Source organism: Manacus candei, unplaced genomic scaffold, assembly GCF_025592945.1.
Source record: "Manacus candei isolate 608988 ecotype Guabito, Panama unplaced genomic scaffold, ASM2559294v1 h1tg000008l, whole genome shotgun sequence".
Taxonomy (NCBI): Eukaryota; Metazoa; Chordata; class Aves; order Passeriformes; family Pipridae; genus Manacus; species Manacus candei.
The window spans coordinates 17,759,250-17,783,713 of record NW_026138056.1 but is presented as its reverse complement, the minus strand read 5'-3'; the positions used below and the strand labels follow the sequence as shown (position 1 = coordinate 17,783,713).

The following is a 24,464-nucleotide window of genomic DNA, read 5'->3' as shown; positions in this document are numbered from 1 at the left end:
ATCTTGTTACTTTTTGAAATGACCCATTGATGGGATTCTGTTCTTTTCCAAATAGCAGAAGACCAAGTAATAAAAATCCATTTGACTAAAGTTGGTTATAGAGCCATATCACCATCCTTACTTGTCGAGATGTGAAAAGACAGCAGACTTTACCCAGAATACTGCAATGTGTGTGGTACTAGACCAGCTGCTAAAAAGTTACAATAAGGTTTACAGACATTTTTTTTTTAAATACAACTTTATGCACACAGTGCACAAGGCCACCTCTCCCTGCATGAGTCCAATTTTCTGAAGAAGAATAAGAATTAATCAATATTTTCTTTTAACATATAACAAACAGTTGAACCAAACAATTATGTAAACTGGAAATGACCCAAAATGCTAACAGTTTGGCAGCAGTAAAGTGAAATGCATTGTGGTGCACATGTGCATTTTTGTCCCCCTTTTCCCCTCCACAATAATCTGCACTTAATAGGAATATTTTAAACTATGTAGCTAAGCAACAGAGGTAATTGTTGCTTTCTAGAGCTTTTGTTAGGCACTCTAACACAGCCCAAATATGCATAATTAGGTATAATGTCTATAAATCATTATTGTACACATGTGGGTAGTTAAGTGGATTGAGAGAATAGTTCAATGAATTGGACATATTCACTGAAAATGCTTTTTATTTGTTTTCTGTAGTTCATAATACTTTAAAATTATCATAACCCTTTACACTTTCTCTTAATAGCTCACTGTGTTATTGAGAGAAACTTCATTTGCATTTTAGACTATGCTTAATTTATTATTTAAACCTGGAGTTCTTCTGATTCAGGAAAGGACAGACACGTCTTATAAAATACTCTGTGCTTGTTTATTCATCCTCCTTTCTAGGAAGTAAAATGTTAAATTTTTCAGTTTATGTTGAATAGATCCCAACAAAAGAATGTACCCTATAATCAGCATTATTGAAGGGGCTAGTGTTGTGACTAAATTCTTCCCTTCATCCAAAAATGCTTTTAGTTACTATGGCAATATTTACTTGATCCTGGCAAAACCAGTGTTGATTTTAGAGAGATAATTACCAGAAAGGAAGATGATGGAGATGTATTTTTGAGTGTCCTTGTCAGAGGAAATGTTTATAAAAAATTAAATGAGATACAAAAGGCATACTGTCTTCCACACCGACGACCTCTCCTGCATGCAGCCTTTATTACCTGCTGGTTGCTGGTTTTCTTCTGAAGAAAGATGTTTATAAAGACAGGATGCACTTCAGTGGTGTCTTTAACAAGTCCTTCATGAGTCTGTACATAACAACCATTTCTGTTTGCCTGTGCATGACCTGATCTATCATTTAACATGGCAATTTCAGTGGTGACCAGGAGCTTGCCCTTTGTGAAGTATTAAGAATTTTTCCATCAAGGTTTTTCATGGGATCTGGAGTGACTAGGAAAGTAATTAGGGTCCATTTTGAGAAAATATTTGGGAATCTTAGATGAAGGAGAAGTAAAAACAGATTAGAGGAATTTTAAAATGTGTGTGCCTGTATATATATATGCATATATTATATAGATTATGTGTATATATGTAGTATCTATCTACATGAATGTATATGAGAATGTGCATGTGTGTTCTAAGATAATATAGGTCTTCACCATCAGTGAGAAATGGTGATATTTATTTCCCTTATAGTGTTGTAGCTACAATATAAAGTAGGTAAAGCTTCAGGCTTTTCCTGAAGCTACACAGTCATTCCAAACACAGCCTTGGTGTGAGTTCAATCACTTCAGAGCACCTTTGAGTAAAGAAATGGCAATTGGTATGTAAATATCTTCATATCACCTCTACAAGATACAACAAGCAGCTATTCTTAACATATTTCTCTTGCTTTTTTCTCATGCAGAGGAGAGTACTCCAAAATCATCTGAAGAAACCCCTCATTTGGGTGGGCAAGAAAATTCCAGTCAAAGACAAGACAACTACTCCAGCTATCAAGATGCCATGGCCAAATCTTTGATGAACATGGGAAAATTAGCAAAAGATGCACCCAGTCAAACAGTGGCAGAAAATCTAAACGATAGTGGCATTCAATCCTTAAAAACAGAAAGTGATGACACTGACGAATGTTACCTGATTAACTCAGCTGAAGGAAAGGAAAAGACTGTTATTTCTGACCCAAAATACTGTTCATCTGAGGAAAATGAAAGTAACTCTGAAATTATGGACAATGAGTGGGATAGCTCCTCAAATTTCTCGGAAGAAACTAGTGTAAAGCCCCATGTAACTCAGAAGTTTTTTGTAGAGTGTAATCAACCCAGCATCCTGGAAGTCCCAGAAATCAAGAAGGAAGAAGTCGAGTATGGTCCTTGTGAAACACTTTGTGATTCAGAAACAGAGCTGAAAGCACCCCAGGAGTCTCACCCAGATCCTTTTGAGAAGAGAATTCAGAATCCCTTCCCTGAAAGCGAAGAAGATGACAACGAGTGCCTGTCAGAAACTACAGATGTGTCGGTTGAGCTGGACAAAACAAAAGGGAACTTGAGTTTGCTAGAGCAAGCAATTGCTCTGCAGGCAGAGCAAGGGCATGTGTTTCACAGCACTTACAAGGAACTGGACAGGTTTCTTCTGGAGCATCTAGCAGGGGAAAGGAGACAAACCAAAGTGATTGACATTGGTGGGAGACAGATATTTAACAACAAACGTAAGGAAGTATTTTTGGCTGTTCTTACTGGCTTAAGCATTTGTCCTGTGACTGATGGAGTATTCTGAGCTGGGTTTTATAGCAACAGTAAAGAATCTGGAATTTAGCTGGTAATTTTGTTAATTATGTACCTTCACACTAGTGCCTTATGTCTAACCAGGTTAAACGCTAGGTACTTGGCTTTGTGCCAAACTGCTATGTGAAATGATCAGTAATGGGTACTAAAAGGGCTGTGTAGCTGGCACTGACAGTCCTTCTCCTCCTTTTCCTCCTCCTCTACTTCCTCCTCCATAGGGCACTAATACATACCTCCAAAATTTCAGCAGCCAAAAGAGAAGGCATTAAAATGGTGCACAAGGGCAAGGTTAGGGTGAAAAATTGGCCTCTTCCAAAGATGCCACCTAATCCCTAAGCCATGCATTTTCTGAGTTCTGTCTGCTTCATGTATCAGCATTACATTTTGCTACAGCCAGTACTTCTGAGCCAGGAAAGCACAAGCCATGCTCTTCTGCCCCATTCACCATCAGCAGAAATACCATTAAGTTCCAAAATCCTTATTGTTTCTGAGAGTTTGAGGCATTCTACAAACCTGTAGGAACATCACTGCATTTTCAGCACTTAAAGTGGAGATTTAAAAGATTTAGGTTTGATTTGTAAACTGGGCTGTCTTGTATGCAACTCCTCAATTAAGGATAATTACAGAACATCAAGAGATGTCATTTTATAAGCACACTCCCTGCTGTACTAAGTAACAATACATTCATCTGCCCTTTGGTTTTTCCTTTTGGCTTTCCGAACACACTGAGTTCACCCCAGAATTGATGCAATTTCTGATTTTGATAAATGATTTACTTTGATGTTTCTAATGTTACTTTAGAGTAGTCCCTGTGGACATTGCAAATATTAAAGTAATTTAGTTATCAAAAGCATTTAGAGTGAAAGATAACCGACAGGTTTTTTTAGGGGTTGCAACTGTAAAATATTTCCAGTTGTATTTGGGAAGAAAATGCATGCATCTCAGTTTTGTGTCTCAAGCAGTCTTTTCATTAGCATGTCTTAAGTTGTGCATGCATGGTATTAGTCTACCTTCTTGCTAAACTACATGAACCTTTATTTACTCAGATGACAATGGCATATGCAGGAACTTTATAGATATCCTTTCTTATCCTGAGAGCATCTGTGTTCACCAAGTTCACATTGGTGTCAGTGTGACTTTCTCACAGTACACACAGGAAAGAGCAATGATGTAAGAATGGCAGAATCTGTCCCTTCCTGATTTGTCTCATATTATAATTATCTGTAGTTTCCAGATGAGTTCAGAGGTAACACTCATGGAGAAACACTCTGGGCTTTGTTCAGATTGCATAAACACCATATGACTGCAGTCAATGTTGTATCATGCACACAATTTTTTCACTTTATATAATTAACTACTTTTATTTCTAAGCAATCCACCATCAAATCCATCAGCTCTTAATTTTAATTCTTGGATACTAGATTAGAAAAAAATGGCTTAAGTTTATACTTATCCATCTATTTAATGATAAACCTTTTCAATTACCGAGGGGAATGCTAAATCATGTTTCAGGATCCCTCTTTATTTCCTCTTCACTATTGCAGCACTTTTTATTTGCAGTGATTGTAAAAAGCTTATGGTATCCTGATGATGTTCAGTCTATTTTCTTTCCTCCCTATTTATTTATTTTATTTTTTACCTAAACACTTGCCAGGAAGTTTAACCCTCAACTGTTTCTGGTGATTCTATCCCTAAGCATGTCCTACCTCACAGTCCAAAAAAATGAGCTTGAAGGAGACTGTGCTGGCTGCAGCTGTTTTCTCCCTCAGCACGAAATGCTGTTGGCAGCCAATCACAGATGCAGCTAAAACCATCCTCAGCAATTTATGCTGCCACTTCCTCCAGATTTCTCACAAGAGAATTTCTGGACCAAAAATCATTTCTTTCCAAATGCAGAATCTTTTGATTCTGCATTGGAAATCAAATAAAGGTTTTCTGACCAGTGCTTCTTGCACAATTCTAGGTGCTTGAAACAAAAAAAGGGGAATGCACTGTGGCCATCACAGAGTGGTAGCTGTGGGTCTGGGCTGAGACCTCACTTTTGAAAGGGTATCGGCTGCTCCATGTTTTGTCTGTCTTTGTGGGCTGCTCCACAAAGCGGCATTGCCATGTGTACCAGAGGGAGCTGCTTGCCTTGCCTCTCAAATGTAAAGTGGCATGTATTCAGTTTCCTAACAAAGAACCTACAGCCTAGAGATCTGTGATATTTAAGGAATGGCTTCTGGTTGAAATGCTTTTTTTGTTTGTTTGTTTGTTTCACACCTCAGCTTTTATTTGGTTGTCCCAGCTTCCTGGAGTCTGACATTAACAGAGCAAAAGATTGTTTCTGCTTTTTTTATTTATTCTTTTATAGATCTTGCTGTTGGCCGACACTGCCAGTTTTCCAGCTTATTGGATTGTGGCTTCTGTCCTGTTTTAGGATCTGAATGGAATAAATGACGCTGCAATCCTAAAGCTATATGGTTTAGCACATAAGTGGCATATTGGGAGGGGGGAGTAATTGTTTAAAGGACACAGTGTGAAAACCTAAAGTGATGTTTAAGTTGTGTGTCTGTGTTAAAACTTTGCATCGGAATTAAATCTGAAGTACAAAATAGAGAATATCACACTGCTAGGATCACTCAGCTGAGTGCAGACAGGGGCTAAAACCAAACAAAACCTTGTCTGATTTCTCTGCAGATTCACCCAGGCCTGAAAAGAGAGAAACCAAATGCCCCATCCCAGGATGTGATGGCACAGGGCACGTGACTGGGCTGTACCCTCACCACCGCAGTCTCTCAGGCTGTCCACACAAAGTTAGAGTGCCACTAGAAAGTGAGTATCATCACCCTGCAGTTCAGAATAACAGCTGGATCTGGCTCAGTATTGTGGATAGTGTTTTCTTATGCTGGAAAAGAACCCCTTTTTTTCTGGGTAAGATTGAAGAATGAGACTGAGAGAGAAGCCATCACACCTTCTTTGCCCTCCAGCTCATAGCTGTAGTTCTACTTTCCACACTTGTGCAGCTCAAGTACTCAGCAGTAGCATTACAAACAGCAGTAGGCTCCTCAGGAGGCCTGGGAAGAAAAAGATAAGAGCCCAGCTATTCCCACCCTTCCAGCAGACCCGCACACTGTAATCTCATGAATCTTCAAGATCTTTCTTGCTCATGCCTGTGCTAAGGCATGCATCACACGACAGCACATACTTGTTTCAGAGCTGTGGCCTCATTTGCCACAATCACACACCGAGGCTGCTGGTTTTCATTGCCAACAGCTGAGAGGCCTGGACATGCTTGTGCAGAGATGTTTCCAGTGTCCCCCTTACCACTGAGCTCAAAAAGGTTACTTCCATCAGTACATCCCAGAGCTGGTCCACGGCAGGTCCCTCTCTTATGACAGTATCACACTAATCCTTTTACGTCCAGTCTAACCTGAAATTCCCTGCTTATTTCTAACTGTGCTGCTCTGATTACATCGGTAAATTTAATGTGAAGCTATCCACTTAAACAACCTGGTTAGTCAGATTGTTCATTGTGGTGGTATGCATAACAACAAATTAAAAGCATATTTGCACTTTACCAACATCCTCTTCCTAACTGTACCTCTACATTTTTTAAAATGTAGTACTAAACTAGTACTAAACTATATTTATGGAAACATCTGCTGAGTTAAGCAGGGTGCTGCATTTGGAAGGCCTTCACAACATCACCTTTCTAAAAAGTTAAAATTAGCAAGTCCTTGTTAATTATCACACTTCCAATCACATGTGTTCTGTCCTGCTAGGGGAAAAAAAAAAAAAAGTTATAATTTTGTTCCTGACAGAACAAACCAGCTGACTGAACAGTCAGCTTTTGTGAAACACGGACATATGTCAGTCTTAGTAAAGATGATCCACGTCAAAGGCATAACAAATGTACATGCCATTGCAGTCACCACTAGGAGTGTAAGCCGCTGCTTGGAAGCACGACCAATTGGTCACAGGTAGTTTCAGCACAGCTCAGAGGATCAGAAGGTGTAAGGGTTCAAAGGGGACATACTCAGATCCTCTGATAAAATGCATAAGCAGCCTTCCTGTGCTTGAGGGTTTGGCCTCCCTGAGACAGAGAGGGACTGCAGCTATATGTAGCATGACCATGTGACCTAGGGCTCCTCTATCACCTACCTTTTCTAGTCGATTGTGTTAGTGGTGTATGAATCAAAGGAAAAAGCATGTCATGATGTAACATCTTTGCTAACTTACATCTACGTTCTTTAAAGTTTGTAGAAACAATGATGTGCATGTGAGAAGACAAGTTATAGTAATATAAACTGGTATATGCTAGAGGCACCACACTCACTGTGTTGTAGGTCTTTTTCTTGTCCTCCTCTTCTGTTGTTAGAATGTGACAGAATTGAGAATCTGGGTCCAAAGAGGAAACGTTAATTTTTTTTAATTATATGTATTTTTATTTGATGTGTGTTAGTATCAATCTTTTTTTTTATTCCTGTTTAGTTCTTGCCATGCATGAAAATGTTTTAAAGTGCCCCACCCCAGGATGTACTGGAAGAGGACATGTCAACAGCAATCGCAACACGCATCGAAGGTAGATCAGAAAAGTTGCCGTCCACTTAAAATTGAGTAGGAGTAAATTGATGGGCACATCTTGGAATTAGATGATATGTACTACTCTGCAGACTGTTTATGAACTGCAAGGGTAGCCTGTGTTATTTATAACAAAAAAAATTGTGTTTAATTCCATTATCTAAAAAATGGCTGCAACACTGAGAATGGCAAATTCCACTAGTATTTTTCAGATATGTGATTTAAAGCTATATATTCTTCACAATCTTCACAATGAAAAGTCATCATGTACAAGAGGTAGGAATGAACAAATATATTATTATTGCTACAACTGGGAAACCCAGTGGAAACCAAAAGCTGTTTGTTTTGCATCACATACGTGGCAGTCCTCGGCAGGAACTTCTGATCAAGGCACATTGCCTTTTAGCAAAACAGAAAATTTTAAGTGGAATGTTTTAGAATCCATTTAAAAGCTCCATTTATTACCCTCAGAAATGCCATCTTCCTGCTTGGAACATTCCTGTCCGTTTAACCTGCTGCCTGCAGGGAGAAAGTAAAATTGAGAAAAGCCTTCCAGACAGGCAGCTGGGGAATCACAGCTGGACAGCAGGTGAGGCAGAGAGTCAACGCACTCTGTGTCCAGCAAGCCACTGCTGTCAGCACAACTCTTGTCAGTAATGCTTTCTGCTGGAAGCCAGTAAGCCAAAATATTCCATATACTGCTTCTGGAAAAATACAACATCCGTCTTACAAACAAACTTGGGACATAAAAAATTCAAAACCAACTTTCTTTGTTGAACTGAATTTTTGGAGGATTTGGTTTTGTTTTTGCTGCTTGATTGATTGGTTATTGTATGAGGGCACAGAAACTGAGGATTATCATACTCTATTACTAATCTTTAGTATAAAAGTCAGTTTTTTCCAGAGATATGACAAGCTTGTCTACAAGAATATATAAGGAACACCAAATATTTAGTCTTTGTCTTTCTTGTTTTAAATCCCCAGTCATCTTTGAAGCACATCAGCTGTATCATAAGCAACCCATAAATAGGATAAGAAAACATGTTCTAATCTAATAAAGCAAACAGAAAAAATAAGCTAGCACAACTTGAAATGACAAAATGTGTTCTTTGGTAGCAGTCACTCACATATCCCTGTTTTTTTCCCAAATTCACTTTCATTTTAATCAGTAGGAGGCTTATATGCATGGTTTAACTGATAAAGTAAATGTCATTTGTCAAAAAATTTACTAGTGACTTGCCAGACGCAAAACATCAAAGCTGAACTGCGGAAAACTCCTACATGATTCAGTTTACAGATATATCACCTAAAATACAAAGATTTCACAGTTTTGCATTAAGGATTGAAAACTAGATGAGTCTGGTCTATAGCAGCAGCAATTCCCATAGATGCACAGAACATCAGAGAAGTTCAAAGTCACTGGATTCCAGAGCACACATTTCTTTTACTTAAGAATTAATTTTAACATTGTTTTTTTTTTTCCTTTTCTTCACCTTTGCTTTTCAACAGCCTCTCTGGTTGTCCAATTGCTGCAGCTGAAAAGTTGGCAATGTCCCAGGAAAAGAACCATCTCGAGTCTCCAAAAGCTGGGCAGTGCCATGATCAGACTCATAGGTAGGAGTGCTTGCAAACCAGCCTCTCCAAAGTATTTATGCGCAAACTCTATTGATTGGTCCTCAGGTCTTTCACCTATTTCAGCTTTCAGTTGCAGTGATAGCTTGGTTTTCCAAGATGAACCTCTGCAAAGCTAAATAACTTGACTGTATCTCAAAATAAACAACCGTCTTTCTGCTAGTTCTTTTGCATGTGGCTGACATTAAGTACAATAGACCTATCTTTTGACAAGCAATCAGATATATTCTACTAAATCTTACTTTCACACAAGTAACCTGATCAGAACAATTCATAGAGTTTCTTAATTTTAAGTTTATTGGTTTAATTAGTTGAATTGTATAATGACATCAAAAAATAGAAACACTTTTTATTGCAATTGTATTTTGTTTGAGTTATATGGACCCTACAGACATGCATAATTTGCACATCATTGGCACCACGACCATTACAACCTATTATATTCAGGTCTATTTGGGGACACTTTAATTTGTGGATTATTGACATGATCAGCTCTAATGGTTCCTTCAGAGCCATTACAGAATATTATGTCCATGTGTCTGCCAACTGCACGTGCCTTAACTCTACATATGAAAAGTCCTTAGGAAATTGCTAAAGACAAGTAGTTACTGAACATTAACTAAACAGAATAACATACCATAAATCATTCATTTCTCCCAAATAGCACAAGCAATTATTTCAGATCATCTTATATTATATTTATACCACACTCATTCACAGTAAAGTGGGAACAATAGTGATTAAAAAAACCTGAAAGTCCTTTAACTAGAAAAAATCAAGACAATTTTTATAAATAAAGGGAGCCCCATCCTACAGAGGTAACCTAGTAGTAAGTTGGTAACTGTCTTGTAAATATCCCAAACCATTAGAAAAGAATACTAAATTTTTTTATGTCCTCATCTTTGCATTTTGAAGTAGTCAAAGTACTCTGACTAGTAGGTCAGCCACCGTATTTATGTTGTTTATATCTTGTATACACCTACCAGTAAGTTTTACATGTGACAATAGCACATTTTTTTAATTGACATGGAACCATATGCTTTACCATGTATTTTTTGTCAAAAGGTTTTTTAAAGATATTCCTGTCTTTCTCCTTCATTCTTTTTCTTCTTTCTGTAGGACAAATTTAGCAAAGCAGCCTGAGGTATCTCAGTACAGTTACAGAACTTCACAGCCGGTCACCTCCTCCAGAGGCACCTTGGCAAAGGAACAGGAGAAGTTTGGGAAAGTACCATTTGATTATGCCAGTTTTGATGCACAAGTCTTTGGGAAACGCACAACAGCACCTGTGACACAAGGAAGAAAAACACCTCAGTTTCTTGAATGTAAGCTTGAAATTCAGTTCTCTCTTGGAAAAGGGGTAGAATGTCAGACTTTTTTTTTTCTTTTTGTTTGTTCTACTTTCAAACTTCTAGAATTCTAAAAAGCTCTGTAGGAAGCATTTTTAATCACTTGTGGCCAGAATGGTAAATAGAATTACTAGTTGGTTACATCATCACCACAAGGTTTACTATTTTGATGCTTCTTTTAACAGCAATTATCAGGGGAAAATTGGAGTAAAAAGGAATACTTTATGTTTTATCTGTTACATTCCTCTTTGGCTAAATTGTGATATCTTTATGTGATAGGATGTTGTCATGAGAAGTCCCATGGAATGTGTCTTTATAGGACATAATGAACTGTAGTACAAAGAAATCCAAGTTAGGTTTCAAAGGCACTTTGAGTACCTTTTAGATGCATCCATACAGATATTATTCCTCCTAGATGAGCATATGCCTCAGCTGCTTTAATTCCAGGCCTGGACTGAATTTATTTTGCTATCTTATATTACTGTACAACATCATATTTTAGTGCAGACATATCCAATGCATCAAACTGTTATCAAGATTCTCCTGCTTGCATCACTTACAGATCTGCTGAGGTACTACTCTGTAAAAATGAGATACCGCAGTGTGGACACTGATTATTTACTGCTGATTCTCTTCACAGTCTGCATGGGAAACTTCAGCAAGATTCTGTCATTGTGTTGACCATTATAAAATATTTTTTAGTTCAAAGAAACAAATAATTCTGTTGCCATGAGGGAAATGGAAAAGAAAGGTTTCATTGCACCATAATTGGGTTCATAAGAAAATAGATCCAGAACAATGTGACAAAAGACTCTTTAGTTGGCTTTTGTTTTGTTAATTGCAAACAAAATAATAAAGTAAAATAAAATAGGAAAAAAATATCCCAAATATCCTAACAAAGGAAAACATTCATAGTAAGGTGAACAGAAAAGCAAAAATTTTATATATTCATAAATACATATATAAGATAATTAAATATAACTCTAATACTATAAAATATTATATGTTTTATATATTTATAAAATTTGTATTAATTTATGTTTATTTGTGTATGTGTCCAAGTACACACAAACACACATATATATGTATGTAGGTATCTGTGTTTTGTATGTGTATATATATATATATATATATATATATATATACTCTGTTTAAAATTGCAAATGAAAAGTAGATATTTATCTGGCCTGGAAAATAGGCTTGTTCAAATGAAAGCAAATATGTGCATTGCCAGCTTCTTGGGTGGCAGATTTTCCAATTTTGTTTGTAAAATTGAATATTCCCTATTAGCCATCTCTTTGCACAGATGTATGTCTATTTCACAGGTTCATTTCAGAGAAAAATGATTGAAATGTTTTTATACAAATGCAAATACATACATATGCAATTTATGTATGAAGTATATCAGGGCTGAAGTTTACAGCCTGTTGTTCTTGCAAAGATTGCAGTGTGCAGCTATTATTTTAATGGAAAGGTGAAAGTAAAAGAGCTGGTGAGTGCTTTAACTATGCAGGTATACAGAAGTTGGCAATAAGAAGCTGATGATGTAGTGACTGATTCAGAGTCCTATGTAAATACATAGCTAGCTGAAAGCCCATCATTAGCACTTTGTGGATTCTGCACTTGTAAACTTGTTTTGTTAACAAAGCATGCACCCTTTATAGCCTGAGGGGTTTTTGTTTGGTTGGTTGGTTGGTTGATTTTTTTATCTTTTAAGGTGGGTAATGGAAAATGTATTTTTCTGCTCTTTAAATACAATTTGAATTTCACTGTAGTAAGTGCTAAAAAATTTAGACTCTCTTGCTTGCACTATAGTATTAAAACAGGGCAGATAAATCCTTTTTAATTTGCACTGGAGAAAGGGAGTACTGAATCATGAGGCTTTCATGTATTGCTCTACTGCGATGCCTCCAGTGCTTAGAAAAATGAAGTATGGCGTTCAGCTACAGTCAAAGCACTTAAACAAGCATTTCTTTTAGAGCATCCCAAGTTTGAGGAAAGATGAGTCCTTCAAAGCCTTGTGTAGCTCCTAGCATTAAAATGCACTCAGCCAAAGCTCTACATCCAAAGGGATCCAGAGCCTTGGGGCTCAGATCTTCAGGGAGCGAGCAGATGGCCATATGCAGAAATGTTCTTGGTGTATCTGGGTGTAGGCTGAGAAATCGGATTTTGCTTAGTTTATCTTTGTAGGGCGCTGTGAGAGCTACAGACAAAAGAAGTGATTATTGCTTCCTTAGAGCTGAAATCATGGTGTTGTGTTTTCCCTGTAACAGTCTATGACATCTCGAGCTCCAAAATCCAGAACAGAGAGCAGAGTTCTCTCTACCTGTTTTCGAGTAAGTGCTGCTGATGGAGAAGAAAACAAAGAATGACACATACCACTTTTGCCTGTGAAAGTGCTTTTCTGTTCACCTATTAGTATTTCATTCCAAATATAGCCAACAAAAGACTAAGTCAAGATCATTGGAGTCTTCATTGCCATTATTTTTTAATTGATTGAAGGACAGACTGAAATTTCTAAAAATTTCCACAAAATTAGTACTGAATGTTCCTTACAGGTATTGTTTTTATTTGATTACTCTGATTCATTCAAGGGCCAGGTCTTGTTCTCCTAAGCAAAGCTATTTAAATAACAGACTTATTAATCTAAGTAGGGTAAGCAGTGTTGTTTTAGCTAAGACTGGACAAGTCACTGTTGTTTTTTTTACACAATAGAGCTCTAAGAGGAAGCCTCTATAAGAATACACTTACAATTGCATTTACCCACTCGTGTGGTCAAATCATGATGGATAACATGCTAATGCTTGTTCAGTCTTTCCTTGGACATCATTATTTTTAATGCCTGAGTTAGGGATAAGTAAAATATGAGTAAAAACCTCAGTTGATTGTTAAAAAATGTGTATTTCTTCAAGTAAAAATTAAATTATCGTGTTTTTGAAGCCATTTTTACTGCAAACCCTTACTGACAATAGGAAAAGGATTGTTTTAAATGTAATCTTTGAATATTTTTATGTATGAAATTGTAGTCTGAGAAACAAAACTATTTAATGGGAAAAATTTCATACATGCAATTGCTAATCAAATCTCTCTTCAACAGCAAAGCATTTTTCAAATCCAGTGAAATTTTCTAATCGACTGCCTAGTGCTAGCGCCCACACACAGAGCCCTTGCCATGCCAACTCTTATAGCTACGGTCAATGTAGTGAAGACACCCACATAGCAGCAGCTGCTGCTATCCTGAACCTTTCCACCCGCTGCAGGGAAGCAGCAGAGATCCTCTCCAACAAACCACAGAGTCTGTCTGCCAAGGTAGGGTAGTCCAAGAACCTGGAGGGTGTGCTAGCTACTGAACTGTGTGAATAAACTGTCTTTCATGTTAGTGACTGCATTAAATCCCCCAAAAGGAGGCTTCTGTTTGCATGCTCTTTTGAAGAGAGACAGAGAATAAATCAGTAATGCAGTGACCAGTTCTGATAAAACTAAATAAATAGCAGGAATTATGTTGTTAATTCTTTTCATAATTGAGCCCTAATTGCAAGGGGGGAGTTTTCTGGGAGGAAAAAAGAAAAAGGTTATTTGAAATCCAGCAACAATCTGTGGTGGATAATGCGTTAGATATGTTTTAAGATGAAATGTTTCTCCCTCTGAAACCTGCCATTAGCGATCATTTTGGAGACTGATTTAAAAAAAATATAAAAATCATATGATTAATCAGAGTGATATTTTGCTAGCAATGGAACAGCACTACACCTATGGAGTCTGTTGTGTTTGGAGCTCCTAACAGTTTGGCAAGGCAGAGAGGGGGGAATAACAACTGACTTTGGTAAAATTCCCCTTTCTGCTGGCAAGAGTGGAGAATCAGGCCCACTGCGCTTGGAGATAGATAATTTGGGCAAGTCTGTCGTAATGGAAAGCTGCCTAATTTTGTAGATGTTTGTGTGGCTTTCGTGTTTTGATTTCTGCTCTGCGTTTCCTCACAGATCTTTATGATATACAAGTGGTACTGTGTGAACTATGAGCCTTATTTTCTGTGCCATTACCTAATATTAGAATGCTGATGAAAATAGACAAGATTTTCTTCTGATGACAGTGGTGTGGGAGCACTGTTGTTTATTATTTGTATTAAAGTCACACATGTTCCATTGCGAAGAAACTTTTGAAAGCTCTATGTAGATGAGAGGGTGTCATCCCAAGATCTTGAGGAGAAATCATTTGGAAGTAAAAAGAGGTACATTTGTCAAAATACAGCGTAGCAGATTCGCTTCTGCTGTGGGCTCTCAGTACTGATGTGTGCTCTAAAAGAGAGATGACTTGTTTCTCTACAAGTCAGTGTCACTCTACCTTATTTGTTTTAGCACCAGGTTCAGTCTGGCTAGAGGTGTCTTCCAGAGCTGTTGATCTACAATTAGGTTGAGTGTTCATTCACCATTGCTAAGAGGTTAGTTGTTATTTTTTGAGTGGAACCATTAATTTTACCACCTGCATAACACCTTGTTAGGTATTCTGAGTCTTGTGCCTTTGCAGGGTGGTATCCCCTACTTTGCTGATTTTGATTTCTACTTGTGAAGTTTTGGACCTTGAAATCAATGTTGAGAGATGCCACAGGGTAGACTCTTTGGAATATGTCCACATGCATTTCCTGTAACTCAGACATTATCTGCCCCAAAGACTGCTCACAGAACATTTCACTATGACAGATCCATCCCTGATATCTGCTGTAAAACACTCCTTCCACCAGTCTTCAATAGAGACTTCTTCTAGTGGGGAAATGGAAACTGATGCCAATGGTTGGATTAAATTGCTGCAGCAGCCTTTGGCTGACCTCAGCAATAGACCTTTGTTGCCAGAGACAAGCAGTAAAGGGACCAGGCATAACCCAAAGATTTTCTCCTATGTACCTGCTTTACAGTTGCCAAATCACGGGGAAGGATTGAATGGAAGTGAACATAACAGTAACGATATGGAGGGACACTTGGGGCACATAGCTTACTCATTTTTCACAGCCAGGAATCCAGCCTAAAAGAAAATCACCTGCATACCTTGCTATCTGCCTGCCTCCACTTTTGCCAGACTTTCTGGAGGGCATATTGCTACAAAACATCTGACAGAAGAATCAGAATTAGCTTCTGGCCAAAACACAGACAAGTAAGCCCCAAACAGATTTAGTGTCCAAAACCACACAAAACCTATTTTTATTTGGTTTTGGATATTTATTATGTTTATCATATAGGATTCAAACAAAAAAAAATTGTGGGATTAGGTTGCCAGGCTCTCTTCAGTGAAGATGCTTTCTAATTTTAAAATATGAAGCAATAAAATAAGGCTACTTGTAAAGAGACTACTATTTATCAGTGTTTCTGAATTGACCAAAAATGTAAATGTTTATTTGCTAGAATACCTTACAAATTTTTATATTTAAAAAAAATCTCTTTAAAGACTTTATTTGTGTTTGAACGCAAATAATGCAGCACATTACTACAGAGTTAATTATTTCTTTCTTCTACTCCACAGCACACACATTCACCAGGTTTGAAAATACCTGTGTGGAGTGCCTGTGTTCAGAGCCCCACAGTATTAGACCTCTCAGCCCTGCCCCTTGCCACATTTTTTGTTCCTTTGTCTAAGAAAACCTAGTTAGCATCGTCCGTACTTTAGCAGATCAAAGCTCCTGACTTGTAAAGGTATTTGTTGTTCTTTGAGCGTCAGTCAGCCTCCCAGCAATCCAAGCCATAATACTTCGCAGATGGGAGGCTGAGTGGTGTTAGACCAAGGACATGTGAGACTGCAGAGGACTTCTTAGGCTTGCTGGAAATCCTTTGCAAGTTGCACAATTGTCAGAGATGTAAAAATATTGTGCTTCTATTTTTTAAAAGCAGAACTTAAACTTCAAACGTTTCAAGCAAGTGGCATTTTCTTGTATTTGCTCAAGATGTGCGTATGTTGTTGTGCTTAAACAAGTGAGGAAAACACCAAAACACTTTTTAGCACAAGTGTGTTTCCAAAGTAATTTTTTTTTCTTTCTGTCTCTTAAATTTTATTTCTTGACCTCCAGAGTGTTGTCTCTCTCTTAGAAAGAGAACATTATGCTGAATGTTCACCACTGTCCTGTATAAATAGCTAACACTAAAATGATAAATAAATGTTTTTTACAACACACTTCCAAATTTCAATAATTTAATGGATTTTCAAATACATATCTCTCCTTCTCTACATATCAGTTCCAAAAGGAAACTCTAAGACAACAAAAGTAAAAGCAAAGGGTAGCAAGGATAGAGAAGTCAGATTATATATTAACAGTATCATTGGTAAGCAAAACTTCCAAAGAGACCTAATGTACAAGGGGATCTGACAAATATCCCAAGCTTAAAAATTATGGTTTAAAATTGAAGCAATTTAAAGCATAAATTTATTCTGAAATGAGCAGCAAAATGAATCTTAAAGCTTCATTAATTATCTATCGGTTGCATAAAAAATACTAAGACCACCAGATACCTTGATGATATTTTTTTCAAAAATAATGAATACCACATTAATGTTACATTGTCTGAGCCATTCAACCTCCACCTGGGGATGCAGCAAACTGCTCCCCTGACTATAATCCCGATCAGTCAATTCTCATGCAGTCAGTACCCCAAGCCAGTCTCCTGGTTGCATTTCATTTGTAGTTTATGTAGGTTCCTTCAGGTCCCTTTGAAGTCAACAGAAGGGCTCCCCTAGAAGGCTTAGCCTGCAGCTTCTAGCATGTGCAAGAGTCTACATCATCATAACTCCCAGGGATCTCCCCTGTTTACAACCCTTACCACACGCGTCTCACAGAGGTAGCTGCAAGCAGTACAGCTTATCTGTATCCTCATCAATACTGCTTGCCAAATATTTTGTTGACTGTTTTGGTGTTTTTCCCACCTGTTTAGACAAAATGGCATATGCACACTATGCCTTGAAAGAAAACAAAAAAATGACACTTGCTAAAAACGTTTAAAGTCTGTTTCTGAACAAAATTATGTCATCTCTCAACTCTTGGATATTGATGATGGTGATAATTCCATCAATTATTTAAAAAATGTAGTTAGTACTCAGCATGTTTTTCAGGCAGTACTTTACTCCAAATACCTTAAAGCCTAAATACAGGATGAAAAATCATTCAAGGTACCATCCTTGAATAGTGCTGTGCGTATTGCTCTCTGAGTACCTTCTTGGCTAGCTTTTTTTAATTTGTGAACTTCTTTGGGCTAAAATTGAGACTCCATTCCTGTCTCAGATGTTGCTGGGCTGTTACAAGTTTTCTTGTTTTGACTGAAATTAGTGTTTTAATTTGCTGCAGAAGGACTAAATTGCTTAAATTAAAGTGTGAAGAGCTGAGGACCAGGTGGACATGTTTTTGTTGGCTGGGAATAGAAAAGATTGTACTCTTTTGGATGGACTTGCATTAAGAATAGTATTCACTATATACTATTCACTATTTACTATATTCACAGTATACACAGGGCAAGATGCAAGTCTCAAAGTTACTCCCAATACCAGAACTTAAGAGCTTTTTTGAGCTTTCCAAACCAGACTGAACTGCTGGGGGGAATGCAAAATCATTGATCGTGTTGTTTCTTTGGACTTACTTAGTATTAAATTGTATGGCTGATGCCAACCAAAGAATACATACAATCCCTTAAATTCATGATACAATCTCCCTAATGTCACAGGTTTGAAATAAGATCCATGCAGACACAATAATTTACTCTTTCTGATCCAGCTATGAGATAAAGCTTAACTTGTAATCATTACTGGAGACACACTGGAGAATATTAAATGTTGTGAGTGATCAGATGGACCAAAAGCATATGGAGAAATTTAGCACAAAACCCCACAATCTTTATTGTCCTAGCGGTTGTAGTACATTCCTAAGGACAAGACTTAATGAAGTACTAGAAAATATTCTGTAATATTTATTTCATGAAATAAAGGAGGCTGAGAAAGATTGACTTTAAAGTACAAAGCACTTGTAGTGGATAGAGACCGTGTATCGTCTTACACTCACTGATTTTTCTTCATTGCTTCAGTGGATATTTTCCTGGCTTATGTCAGCTTAAATGTAAATGTAAATAAGAACAAAATTAGGGTCCAAAGATTTACACAGTTGCAACCTAATATTAGTTAGGAAATAATAAGACACACTTGCATCTTTGTTTTGCTTATATTTTTAAGGAAGAGTCAGAACAGTTTACATTGTTTTGGTAGCTATATTTTAAATATGTCATGATAAATGGATAAATATAGGCCTGTTCACACATGCACAAGAGTCAACAGTAATAAGATCTTGCCTCCACTGAGAACACAGCCTTTACAAGCCTGAGCTAAGCATAGCGAGTGCCATTTTCTGTCAGTATGTCATAACACTGCTCTAGCATTTTTTCCATTTGTCATTTTTGTCTTTTTGGTTCCATTTTAAAATTAATATAAAAATAAATGTGGTAAAACAAGCAAAGGAGGCATACTGAGAGGAGGGTAGGATGAGAGTAGGAATACAAACTGGAGCAGTAACTCTGACTTCCTTCTTTTTGCTCTGCCATTTGGAGTTTGCTACGAAGGCAGCAAAGCAATAGCTCTTTTATATCATTCTGAATAAAAAGCCATGCTGTAAACGTGTGATCCATCCTGCAATGGGCAAAGGGGGATATTTTTCCCATGACTTTATTTAATTGTTGTGTGCATCTGTGAGCTCACTTAAACCCCATCTGCACGCTACTTCACAAACACACAACCCAGCTTTCTCTGATTAGAATTAGGTACGTGTTGGACAACCCAACTTCTACATGAATTTCAGGCAAGTGTTGAGAAAGCTTTAAATATCCATGTTAGGAAATGTTCTGCTTATCAGCCAGAGCTCCTTGTGGAGGCTAATGGTATCTTTTTCTCAGAGACAATGATTTTCTGATATTGTTCTGTGATAAGTTGCATTGAGGAAGGGACCTTGATTGGTTTTTGTCCTTTTTTGTTGTTGCTGTTGCCTTCCGAGTAGTTGATATTTTGTCAGTGACAGAGAATCTGCACTATTTATTGGTTTTGCACTATAAAACTACCACAGCCCAGTCACATGGCTTCCTTTCCTAAGCCATCTGTCACAGAGGTCTGGAATTTTATGTGAATGTTGGTTGTGCAGACTTAACCCAAGTTTTTTTATTATGAAAAATGTCAGCAACTACAATATTTAGCATTTTACTTTACATTGGTCATTAAACTTGATTACTGTAGCTCTGTTTCATTGCTATAGTTACATGTCAGCTATGAAGCCAAAAAACACTAGGGTGATCATGGCAGAGCTATATTGTCAGATCCTGGAGTGTGCGCTTGGCACTGATATAGTTAATATCTTGGATTTTTGTAACTAAGGTTTATTAATGCTGGTATAAAAATGTATTTGATATTATACAGATGGCATAAGATGTTGTGGTTAGTAAGTTATTATCCAGGATAAGCTGCACTGTCAAATTCAGGGCTTAAAACTATCACAGGAGATTAAACTATTTACTAAAAAGGGGTAGAAAGATATAACCAAAGCGTCTTAGTATGAACATATTAGAAGTGTATTTACTTCCCATAAATATAATAAAACATCTCTCTTTTTAAGCTGTGTGATTGAAAATGGGAACTTTGTTATGCAGGAGAAGCAAACATAAGAGGTGCCTGAGTTTCTGAACCAGGGGCAAGCAGATGGCTTGGTAGCGCTTCGGTCTAGGTGGGCATCTGTGTTGGGCTCCTGGATACAAAATGGAGTCAGGCTGTCTGAGGGAGGAGAAGTTGTTGGGCCCTAAACTGTTATCTTCTACCAGAATTTTCCTTCTGATTAAGAAGATTTATCTTTAAATGAGTCCTCACTGGTAGTGATAAAAGATAGGAGGGCTGCATGAAGAAAGCTTACACCCGTAGTCCAACTACAGTGACCATGTCACACTTTCAGCACAGGGGGAGAATTCCCTGTTTCAGCACAACTGTTTTTAAGATCCTTGAGCAAGGATAAGTTTCACTGTCCTATCTTTAACCACTAGATGGTTAACTAATCATTAAACCCCAGCAATATTTATTGGGAAGAAAGAGAAAGAGACTCTTTCTGCCAGTGTCTTCCTGAGGAAGAGGTCTAGGAAAGATGGAAAAACTTACCCCGGGACATACCTGTCTCTTTTCTGTTTGCAACACAACTTCTAGGTGATTCACTTACACTATTAGTTTACTTTTAAATTTCTTAAGATAGGAAATCTTGTTTATATAACTGTCTCCTACAGTTATACAGCACCTACCATATCTAGCCCCAAATTCCCAAGTGCTATCTGAGCTTTGTGGTGATACAAATGAAAAATAGTAGTGATCGCAATAACAGGAAGGCAAAGAGCAGTGTTAATTAAAGCATTCTATGTGTAGATGTAGGACACTGCTATTTATCTCCATGGTCTTTAAATGTTTTCCACCTTATTCAGGGCAACACACTGAACTAGACTACCGAGTACTCATCTAGAAGCCACCTTTTATCTCTTCCCCTACTTAACTTCAGTAATTGTTGGCAACAGCAAGGACTAGTCTTGTATTCATCCCTATATAAAAAAAATCTGTCAATATACAGCATAACATATTGAGCATGAAGGGAAATTTTTTGTTGCTTCCATTAGTAAGCCACACTTTCCGCAGCTTTTTATCATTCCAAGAGGAGATTGTCATCTTTTTCTGGGATCAGGCAGGGTGAGGCAGGATAGTGAGGTTTCCTTTTCTTGTTCTTGTACAGCCAAGCATCACTTGCCCTTTGTTGTGAGCAGAAGCTGCTCTGAAAGCTGATATAAGAGCTTCTGACAGACTGGAAAGAGAAATTGTGTCTCTCCCCAAACTGCACACACCTCTGCAATTAGAGGCTGCTCTTTGCTGTACTTTCCAGGTAGCAAAGGCTTTGTTAACTCATGCAGATAGTCTCCGTCAGGGAGAACCTCCTCAAGATCCTCCTGTACCTCTCACTCAAGTGATCTCAGTACATACCTGTGCCTTAGTGGCCTAGTCAAATTATGATGAAGGCAATATGTTATCTAAAGTGATGTAGAAAACCCTAGTGAAAATTTCTCCTATTGTGTTACTTTTAGACATATTTCTTCCCCCCTCCTTTTCCCCCCATGATGCAGATGTTGTAAGGTTTCCAGGGTGTGGGGGAAGGGAGGATATATAATAGTAATGCTGTTGATGACCTAAACAATGCATTAATGCTTTTAACTGTGAATTGGGGTCATAGTTCTCTGTAAGAGTGAAAAGATCAAGAAGATTTAAAGCTAAACTTTTTTTAAATAAAACTAGATTTAGGGTGTATAGGTTATGGTTTAAGGCATCTTATTTAAATTCTACTTACTGTGTTTAAGCTGAGATGCAGGACACCATTACTGAAGCTACCCTTAAGTCTGCCTAAGAGTTGGACATTAACTGACATAAATCGAAAAGCTGGGTTTAGATTCAGATAAATTTAAATAAAAGCGTGCATTTATATTTATCCTTTAAAAGCACCACATGGTTATTTTACAGCCTTACCATGTCCATATCTAAACATGTCTCTATTTCCTGTTGCATGTCAGGGAGCTGAGATAGAAGTGGATGAAAATGGCACTCTGGATTTGAGCATGAAAAAGAATCGCAGCCAAGACAAAGTTATGCCTCTCACTTCTTCCAGCACAGCACTTCCCACTCCTTCCTCTTCTCCTTTCAAAGCAAGCAGCATTCTGGTAAACGCAGCCTTCTACCAGGCTCTTTGTGAACAGGAAGGCTGGGATACACCAATCAACTACAGCAAGACCCATGGCAGGAAAGAAGAAGAAAAAGAGGTATTTTTTTAGTTTCTGAATGACTTTTTCCCTTGAATGAGGGACCATATGATGGTCTTAGGGACCATCTACTGCATTTAAAGGGAATCAATTTCCGCAGGTAGAGGCTTGCGAACACTGAGCTGGTTTAATCGTCTCTTGGATATGGCACAAAAAATCATTACTCACTTTGAAAAATCTCTCAGAGCCAGCTTGTTAATGTCTATAAGTCTCTAAGATAAGGGAATCAAAAGTATCCATCATTAGAGATTGCTTTTTAAATTTTGTTTCCAATGGCTCAGTCCTGTAGCACATACACCCAAATGGACTAGGGATTACTGGGTAAAAAAGAAAAACAAACCAAAAATAACCCCAACAAACAAAATCAAACCAAGGCAGTTCTTTCATGCTGAAACAAAAAGCAGTTTTTCCACACCAACTCTTCATAATTCTAGATAACTCATAATCTAAGCATGTAAAACACGTGCTTAGAAATTTGCCTGCCATATTCTTTCAGTGGAAAACTTTTTATTTACATTTAACATACTTCAAGAAATCTCTTCTAGTAAGCCTTAGATCTCCAACTTGAAACTTCTATGACTAATCTTCTAGAGTGCCACTTCCAATTCGATAACTGTCTTGATTTTGGTTTTGTTTCTGTTTTGCTCTTACATATCTGTTTACCCTGTGTTGACAACAAAGCAGCATAATCTACTTCAGTCTTTCCTTCGTATTCCTCTATCCTGCTAGCAAGTTTGGATTTATTAATTTCTCTTGAGCTTGACTGTCAGAATATGGACTGCTTGCATTTTTGTTAAATCAGGAAGAGACCACCAGATCTTTAAAAACCTAATAAGATAAAATCCTGGTAATTAACATGGACAAGCCTATGTTATAGCTTTCTGAAACAGACTAAAAGATGTCCAGTTAGGAGGTTTTATACAGCCTCAAATACTTTACTCCCCATTTGGTTTTATATACAAAAGAATAGCATTTGAACATTATATTTATTATGAAATTACCTTTTGTTGAAATATCAAAACTGACACTAGCTTTTAGTATTTAGGGCTGACTTTAGGGGATCCAGGCCTTAATTCCAAAACCACACGAAATTAGAAGATAATTCAGTTGTGTGAAGAAAAAGTCAATCAGCACTGGGTAGTCTGTTACAATGTGACTGCTAAAAAAGCTTACACTTCTTGAAGGCTAGGTTGTCTTGAAAAGCCCTTTGCAGTCTCTTCTTTGGGGCTAATGATGGTTCTTAGCTCACCAATGAGAGCACAATCCCTATATCAGGGTTTTGGAATGGGTTTGACATGAGGTAGGAGGCTGGGGACTCAGGCTCTTCCCCATTCATGCTGGTAAAGGAGCAAGCTTTGAAAGGACTGACTGCCTTGCTGCAGGGGATCAATAGGTGTCACAGACTTGGCAGGGGGCCTGTCATGACACTCTTTCTCCCTGCTGCCACCACAGCTCAGCAGAAGAGCCAAGGCAGGAGCACCTCCACATGCCCCCCACCCATGCTTGGCTTTTGGAAGGCTGTGATGGGTGTCTGGCTGTTTTCCTGCCCAGCACAGGGAGCTGGAGGCAACTAAACAACGTGATAGGACATAATGGCCTGATGCACTCAGGCTCTGCTGCCCCTTGCACTCAGTGCTTTGACACTGTGTAGTTTGTCCCTAATTGAAGATCTGGCCCCAGATCTCTGCTGTGAGCTTCTGCCATCCCAGGGAGCCTTGATATGTCCAGTGATGTCAGGGCCAGAGGCTCTGTTTTCAAAATCAAGACTGGCAGTTATCCTCATGCAAAGAAAATGACTGATGATATCTATTTCTAATTCATTGTTATCTGGTTCATATGCACAACAGTTGCTTAATTTTGGTGGTAATTTCCAGAAAATATTGTCTCTCTCCTTCTCAGCAAAATAGCCTGTCCAGATGCCCCCTTAAAAAAAAAAAAAATCTGAATTTGGAAAAAGCTCAAAATCTCTCCAAAAGGAAAGCGCCGAGAAATAACTAGAGCTGTCAGTTAGTTCAACTGTCAGTTCTCCAAAGATTTCAGGGCTTAAAAATGTTAAAAGTGCCAGATGCTATTATCTGTTATTCATGTTACCATTATGTTCTGGTCTTTGCTGAAATCAATATAAACTTCCATCTGTACATTAATGGAGTCTCATTGCTTGCTTTCTTTGGTGTGCATGCATGGATATACACATGCTCTTTGCAGGAAATAGTGGTGTTTGGACTAATGGGTCTGGTTCTGATTTTTCTTTAGTCGAGAATTTGTTAGATTTTTGATAGCATTTAACTATAAATCCATTCAAATGGGAAACGAAAAAATTATAT

At 37.8% G+C, this 24,464-nt stretch overlaps 1 protein-coding gene across 6 annotated transcripts in view; it reads left to right on the top strand.

Annotated features, from left to right (window-relative positions):
• Positions 1 to 24,464, top strand: part of ST18 (ST18 C2H2C-type zinc finger transcription factor) — a 182,684-nt gene that overhangs the window by 134,785 nt on the left and 23,435 nt on the right. For all 6 annotated transcript variants that reach the window (XM_051774222.1, XM_051774229.1, XM_051774264.1 and 3 more), the window contains 7 exons: positions 1,886 to 2,683; positions 5,439 to 5,573; positions 7,233 to 7,323; positions 8,832 to 8,936; positions 10,074 to 10,279; positions 13,401 to 13,612; positions 21,895 to 22,140. In XM_051774222.1, the coding sequence (XP_051630182.1) occupies positions 1,886 to 2,683; positions 5,439 to 5,573; positions 7,233 to 7,323; positions 8,832 to 8,936; positions 10,074 to 10,279; positions 13,401 to 13,612; positions 21,895 to 22,140 (1,793 nt within the window). The remainder of the gene's footprint in view (positions 1 to 1,885; positions 2,684 to 5,438; positions 5,574 to 7,232; positions 7,324 to 8,831; positions 8,937 to 10,073; positions 10,280 to 13,400; positions 13,613 to 21,894; positions 22,141 to 24,464) is intronic.